Source organism: Semicossyphus pulcher, unplaced genomic scaffold (genome assembly GCF_022749685.1).
Source record: "Semicossyphus pulcher isolate SPU_LCO1_2020_fin unplaced genomic scaffold, fSemPul1.0.p SCAF_23, whole genome shotgun sequence".
NCBI lineage: Eukaryota > Metazoa > Chordata > Actinopteri > Labriformes > Labridae > Semicossyphus > Semicossyphus pulcher.
In genome coordinates this window covers 17,165,927-17,173,426 of record NW_027211697.1, presented here as the reverse complement: position 1 = coordinate 17,173,426, position 7,500 = coordinate 17,165,927, and the positions used below count along the sequence as shown (strand labels likewise).

At 45.9% G+C, this 7,500-nt stretch overlaps 1 protein-coding gene across 3 annotated transcripts in view; it reads right to left on the bottom strand.

Moving 5' to 3' along the window:
• The window catches only part of rbfox1 (RNA binding fox-1 homolog 1), a 119,736-nt gene that overhangs the window by 72,053 nt on the left and 40,183 nt on the right, over positions 1 to 7,500 (bottom strand). For 2 of the 3 annotated variants that reach the window (XM_069673998.1, XM_069674001.1), the window contains exon 1: positions 3,956 to 4,151. The exons of the other annotated variant lie outside the window; for it this stretch is intronic. In XM_069673998.1, the coding sequence (XP_069530099.1) occupies positions 3,956 to 4,051 (96 nt within the window). In that variant the 5' untranslated portion in view covers positions 4,052 to 4,151. Of the gene's footprint in view, positions 1 to 3,955; positions 4,152 to 7,500 lie in introns of those variants that run through there. 3 annotated transcript variants of the gene reach the window in all.

Here is a 7,500-nt window from a genome sequence, read left to right as displayed (position 1 = left end):
GTGGTCTGTTTACACCTGAACATGTGGTCTGTGGTGTGTTTACACCTGAACATGTGGTCTGTTTACACCTGAACATGTGGTCTGTGGTCTGTTTACACCTGAACATGTGATCTGTTTACACCTGAACATGTGGTCTGTGGTCTGTTTACACCTGAACATGTGGTCTGTGGTCTGTTTACACCTGAACATGTGGTCTGTTTACACCTGAACATGTGGTCTGTGGTCTGTTTACACCTGAACATGTGATCTGTTTACACCTGAACATGTGGTCTGTTTACACCTGAACATGTGATCTGTTTACACCTGAACATGTGGTCTGTGGTCTGTTTACACCTGAACATGTGGTCTGTTTACACCTGAACATGTGGTCTGTTTACACCTGAACATGTGGTCTGTGGTCTGTTTACACCTGAACATGTGGTCTGTGGTCTGTTTACACCTGAACATGTGGTCTGTTTACACCTGAACATGTGGTCTGTGGTCTGTTTACACCTGAACATGTGGTCTGTTTACACCTGAACATGTGGTCTGTGGTCTGTTTACACCTGAACATGTGGTCTGTTTACACCTGAACACTTGGTCTGTTTACACCTGAACATGTGGTCTGTTTACACCTGAACATGTGGTCTGTGGTCTGTTTACACCTGAACATGTGGTCTGTGGTCTGTTTACACCTGAACATGTGGTCTGTGGTCTGTTTACACCTGAACATGTGGTCTGTTTACACCTGAACATGTGATCTGTTTACACCTGAACATGTGGTCTGTTTACACCTGAACATGTGATCTGTTTACACCTGAACATGTGGTCTGTGGTCTGTTTACACCTGAACATGTGGTCTGTTTACACCTGAACATGTGGTCTGTGGTCTGTTTACACCTGAACATGTGATCTGTTTACACCTGAACATGTGGTCTGTGGTCTGTTTACACCTGAACATGTGGTCTGTTTACACCTGAACATGTGGTCTGTGGTCTGTTTACACCTGAACATGTGGTCTGTTTACACCTGAACATGTGGTCTGTTTACACCTGAACATGTGGTCTGTTTACACCTGAACATGTGGTCTGTGGTCTGTTTACACCTGAACATGTGGTCTGTTTACACCTGAACATGTGGTCTGTTTACACCTGAACATGTGGTCTGTTTACACCTGAACATGTGGTCTGTGGTCTGTTTACACCTGAACATGTGGTCTGTTTACACCTGAACATGTGGTCTGTTTACACCTGAACATGTCTCTGAGTCGTTCTGAGGCTCTCCCTGTTTTTCATCTTCTCAGAATCATTCCATAAATCATATAAACCTCCGTCCTCCATCTTCCTGTTGTTCAAACCCTCATTCATGCTTTCATCACATCCTCACACGTTTATAAGATCAACTCTTTAAAACAACTCTTCACATATATTTATTTATTTAGTTTTCTTCTCTCAGTGAAAGCCAGCGATGAAACTGTGACATCAGTTCAGGTCTGTAATATTAAATATTAAATACACTCGTGATTTAATATTTCTTATATTTAAAGTAAAGTCTTTATCTCATCATATTTCTGCTCTAATCTTTGTGACTAACCGTGACGTGTTCACGTCCCACAGAGACACACGAAGCTTCTGCCTCCTGCAGAAACACTTCTCACCTTTGGACAAATAAAGAGATTTCATGTATTCATGCTGATTCACTCTTTCATTCAGTGCGTCTGTGCCGGCTTAAAGTGTGACACCAGCTGGGACACGCAGTGATGGATGTGTGACAGTGTAGCGCCATCTACTGACACTGATCGGCTGCTGATTGATCTGTGTGGTGATGGAGGAGCAGGAGGCCTGCAGGGTGTAGAGCCGGTCCGAGTGACACACAAACACTGCCTCATTATGCTACACACACACACACTCCAACCTTAAACACACACACCGCACACACACACACTCCAACCTTAAACACACACACCGCACACACACACACTCCAACCTTAAACACACACACCGCACACACACACACTCCAACCTTAAACACACACACCGCACACACACTCATAAGAGACAGTAAATAAGATACACGGTGCTTTTTAAACTATTTCACAAGCAGACGCTGTGAACAAACACGTTTTTATTGTCTCATGTGATGAACAGTCTCTGAGGCCTTTATAAAACAGACTGTTTCACACACTCTAAATATGTTCACCGCCCTCCAGTGGACAAAAAACACATCACAGGAAGTAGCGGAACCTGTGCTATCCATTCAAGATGGCCCCTTCTTCATCGCGGCATGACTTAGACACACCTGTACCTGTCCAATACATGTTACTACAAGTCAAAATGTTATTAGATGAATAGATAAATATATATTTGTTTTATCTAAAGGTAAGATGTGTCACAATCATATCTGCAAAATAATGAAGTTTATGTTTCATAAAAACATTTAAAACTTCATCTTGGATTTCTTAAAGGACCACATGAATTTAAAGTATTTTTTCTGTCTGAATAAAAGAAATAAAATGTACAAACATGTGTCTGTGTATTGAACACGTTGTTATTGTATTATTGACGTTTTATTCATCAATCTAAAAAAAGTCCTGTGATAACAACGTTCACTGTATTAAAGTCAGCGCACTAAAGGCCAGTTAGATTTTTCATCTCAACCTTAAAGCAACAATATGAAGTAAATGGTATTTTCCTGCTGTGCTGCCCCCTACAGTTTACGAGTGGAATAACCTCGTTCACCAACAAGTCAGAGGCGTCTGAGGTGAACTGTTTTCAGCCTCCTGCTCGTCACTCTCACTTTCTCTCTTTAAAGTGCTCTTTGCTCTCTTCACCTCGGCCGTGATGTCTGCCCTGAGAACACCGAGCTGAGAGCGCCGACAGAAGGTCTGTGCCTGCAGGGACTTCTGCCAGAAAGCCGTGCAGGAAAGTGTTACACACTTCTCCTCCAGAGATCGAAGCCGCCAAAGCCGACTTACAGAGAGCAGCGACGGACGTTCAGGCAGAGCAGAGAGCCGACAGGAGGCCTGGAGACGTGACTTCAGGTGAAAGTATTACACTATGTTATATTATGTTTTGTTATATTATATCATATTATATCATTTTACATCATATCATATTATATTATATTATATTATGTTATATTATATTGTATTGTATTATATTATATTGTATCATGTTATATTATATTATATTATATTATATTATATTATATTATGTTATATTATATTGTATTGTATTATATTATATTGTATTATATTATATTATATTACATCATATAATATTATATTATATAATATTATGTTATATTATATTATATTATATTATATTGTATTATATTGTATTATATTGTATTATGTTATATTATGTTATGTTATATAACATTATATTACATTACATAATTATATGTTTTCCTGTTGTGTTTTTTTGGAAGTAAGAAAAAGTCTTTATGTTCTCTGTAGAGCCACAGACCGCCACATGTGAACATTTACACCAAGTGAAGAATTGATGTTACAATAAATAAAACTTACACAACACAGCACCAGAACACTCACACACACATACACACACACACACACACACACACACACACACACACACACTCCTGAACCCGACTAAGTCACAGGTTATTTTTCGTATCCTTCAAACATTTCTAATCTCGATCAGGGAGCGAAAACGAAGCGACAGCATCTCAAACTTTCTCTTGAACACAAACTGAACGACGCAGCCGGCTGCAAACATCTCTGCACCTCTCTGACTTCCACCGTCTCCATGTGAAAGAAGTGAAGCTCCAGCTCACACACACACACACACACACACACACACACACACACACACACACACACACCCTCCAACTATCTGAGCAGTTATTCTGTTCACTCTCCCCCCATCCAGCAGCAGCAGCAGACAACAGCATGTACATAAGAGTCATAAATCACTGTACATCTCTCTCTCACACACACACACACACACACACTCACCTGCTGTAAATACATGAAGGTGAGGGCAGCGCAGGACAGCTGAGGACAGGCGTCCACGTTGGGTAACGCCACGCATGTTCCTCCAGGATGCTGCATGTTCCTCCTCTCTGACAACACAAACCCCCTCAACCCCGACAACACACACACACACCTGCTCTGAGCGGGTGTGTGAGAGGAACAGCACAGAGAGAGAGAGAGAGAGAAAGAGAGAAGAAAGAAAGAAGGATGTGCAGAGAGAGAGCGGAGCAGAGAGACGAGCTTCAGAGGAAGCAGCAGCAGCAGCCGGTCCCGGGCGATCGAGACCCGAGTGTTTCTGCTCGCAAGAAGGCGGGACGAGAGAGAGAGAGAGAGAGAGGAGAGGGAGAGGGAGGAGAGAGAGAGGGGGAGAGAGAGAAACCGAGAGAGAGAGAGCGAAACCGAGAGAGAGGAGAGAGCGGCAGAGAAAAGGGGAGAGAGAGAGAGCTCTGCTGCAGTGTGTGTGACTCAGAGAGCGAGTCAGTGTGAGTCTGACTCAGTGTGTGTGTGTGTGTGTCAGTGTGTGTGTGTGTGTGTGTGTGTGGAGGCAGCCAGCAGTCAGTGTGACTGCGATCGCTGGAGCGTGAGGGAGGCAGAAAATTGTCTGTGTGTGTTTCTAATGTGGTGTGTGTGTGTGTGTGTGTGTGTGTGTGTGTGTTGTTTCTTGCAGAAAATGCTGATCTCTCCCTCTCTCCCTCTCTCTCTCTCTCTCTCTCCCTCTCTCCCTCTCTCTCTCTCTCTCTCTCCCTCTCCCTCTCTCTCTCCTCTCTCTCCCTCTCTCTCTCCTCTCCCTCCCTCTCCCTCTCTCTCCCTCTCTCTCTCTCTCTCTCTCTCTCTCTCTCTCTCTCTCTCTCTCCCTCTCCCTCTCTCTCTCCTCTCCCTCCCTCTCCCTCTCTCTCTCCTCTCTCTCCCTCTCTCTCTCTCATTCTCTTGATGAATTGAAGTTCTCTGACATGTGTTACTCGGGGCGATCGAGGATGCTGACTGCAGCCACAATAAAACCATCTCTCTCCCTGGCTCTCTCTCCCTCTCCCTCTGTCTCCCCCCCTCCCCCCTCATTTGCAGCTGAAACTTTCTCACTGGTTCACCAACACAAACACAAACACAAACACAAACACACCTTTCTGTGTGAGTCGATGTAGTGACACATTAAAGGCAGTCGGCATCACGTCTGCAGCTGCTGCTCTGCACACATGAAAACTCTTACAAGCTTAACTGAGGGAGACACTGAACTCATCCTGCTGTATGTAACATGTAACTGTAACTACCTGTGATCACCTGTTAGAAGGATGCACAGCAGGGCAGAGACACCTGGAGCTCATCCACAGTGACACAGGACTGCATCATACAGCGCGTTCGAGGGTTCGGGGCATAAACGAGGCGAGTGTTTCACAGGCTGCAGTGGTGGATGCCTCTTCCTCATCACTATTCATCTCCTCAGCCTCCCTCTCTCCCCCCTCCTCCCTCCTCTTTGCCCATATTTGGATTTCTGGTTTCTGTTCCTGACAAAAATAGCTGCTGGTAAACCCAAGATGCCGGTTTCATAAGGTCCCCCCAGAATCCTCTCAGTGACGTCACACTCACTCTGACTTCCTCCTGCAGTCCACGAGATGTCCCCCGTGTCTCCTCCTCCTCCTGCCTCAGCTCTCCTCATTATTACCTCGTTAGCTCCGTGTGTTGAACCCACTCATCAGTCAGTCGGAGCTCCCGTCTCTCACTCGTCCTGCTGGCTCACCTGCTCTCCTGTACGCAGATCATGTCCACAAGTGTTTAATCTACATCTGCAGGTTTTTATCACCACATGTGACACAAACAGAGACATGTAAACACACACACACACACACACACACACGCACGCACACACACACACACACACACACACACACAGAGCCAGCAGACCGTGCCATAACAGCGTGGATGCTCTCTCGGCCCGGAGTCAGTGACTCACTCTGTTATGTAATTACGATGTATTATGCAAAACTGCTGCTGAACATTTCTCAGGATTGTTGTGGACTTCCTGTCGGCCCTCGGGCTAAGACGTGTGTGTGTCTCACTCTGTGTCTCACTCTGTGTCTCTCTGCGTGTCTCTCTGTGTGTCTCACTCTGTGTCTCACTCTGTGTCATTCTGCGTGTCTCTCTGCGTGTCTCACTGTGTGTCTCACTGTGTGTCTCACTCTGTGTCTCACTCTGTGTCTCTCTGCGTGTCTCTCTGTGTGTCTCACTCTGTGTCTCTCTGCGTGTCTCTCTGCGTGTCTCACTGTGTGTCTCACTGTGTGTCTCACTCTGTGTCTCTCTGCGTGTCTCACTCTGTGTCTCACTCTGTGTCTCTCTGCGTGTCTCACTCTGTGTCTCACTCTGTGTCTCTCTGCGTGTCTCTCTGCGTGTCTCACTGTGTGTCTCACTGTGTGTCTCACTCTGTGTCTCACTCTGTGTCTCTCTGCGTGTCTCACTCTGTGTCTCACTCTGTGTCTCTCTGCGTGTCTCTCTGCGTGTCTCACTCTGTGTCTCACTCTGTGTCTCTCTGCGTGTCTCTCTGCGTGTCTCACTGTGTGTCTCACTCTGTGTCTCACTCTGTGTCTCACTGTGTGTCTCACTGCGTGTCTCTCTGCGTGTCTCACTGTGTGTCTCACTGCGTGTCTCACTCTGTGTCTCTCTGCGTGTCTCACTGTGTCTTTCTGTGTGTCTCACTCTGTGTCTCACTCTGTCTCACTCTGTGTCTCACTCTGTGTCTCACTGTGTGTCTCTCTGCGTGTCTCTCTGCGTGTCTCACTGTGTCTCACTCTGTGTCTCTCTGCGTGTCTCACTCTGTGTCTCACTCTGTGTCTCTCTGCGTGTCTCTCTGCGTGTCTCACTGTGTGTCTCACTGTGTGTCTCACTCTGTGTCTCACTCTGTGTCTTTCTGTGTGTCTCACTGTGTGTCTCAATCTGTGTCTCACTGCGTGTCTCTCTGCGCGTCTCTCTGCGTGTCTCACTCTGTGTCTCACTGTGTGTCTCTCTGCGTGTCTCTCTTCGTGTCTCTCTGCGTGTCTCACTGCCTGTCTCACTGCGTGTCTCACTCTGTGTCTCAGGTAGCAGTCCGCAGCAGCAATAACCTGAGCTACACCCTGAGATATCGGAGGGCAGATGAACAGGGAGCTGAATCATCCACAGCTATATTTAAGAACATCACTATAAACTCGTGTCCTTCTTATAAACCGTCATCACTGCGTTTAATGCTTCCTCTCACTGGACACACTTCACACGTTCATAAAACACAAACTAAGGTCAACAACGTGTGGTTTCCACGTCTCTCCTTCATCTGTCCACGTGTGAGTGATAACGGCACCATGAGACACCGACACGTGGACACGAGCAGGTACCGCTCGGACCAGAACAAGTGACTAAACACGATCACGATGTGTAACCTGAACTATTTCTGACACCATTCAAAGACGCTAAACACCTTAAATTAATAAATCCTGAGGCCGAGTTTAGACTGAACAACCAGCGCGTTCACCGACAGCAACACGTGCACTTTACGTCCACACGGG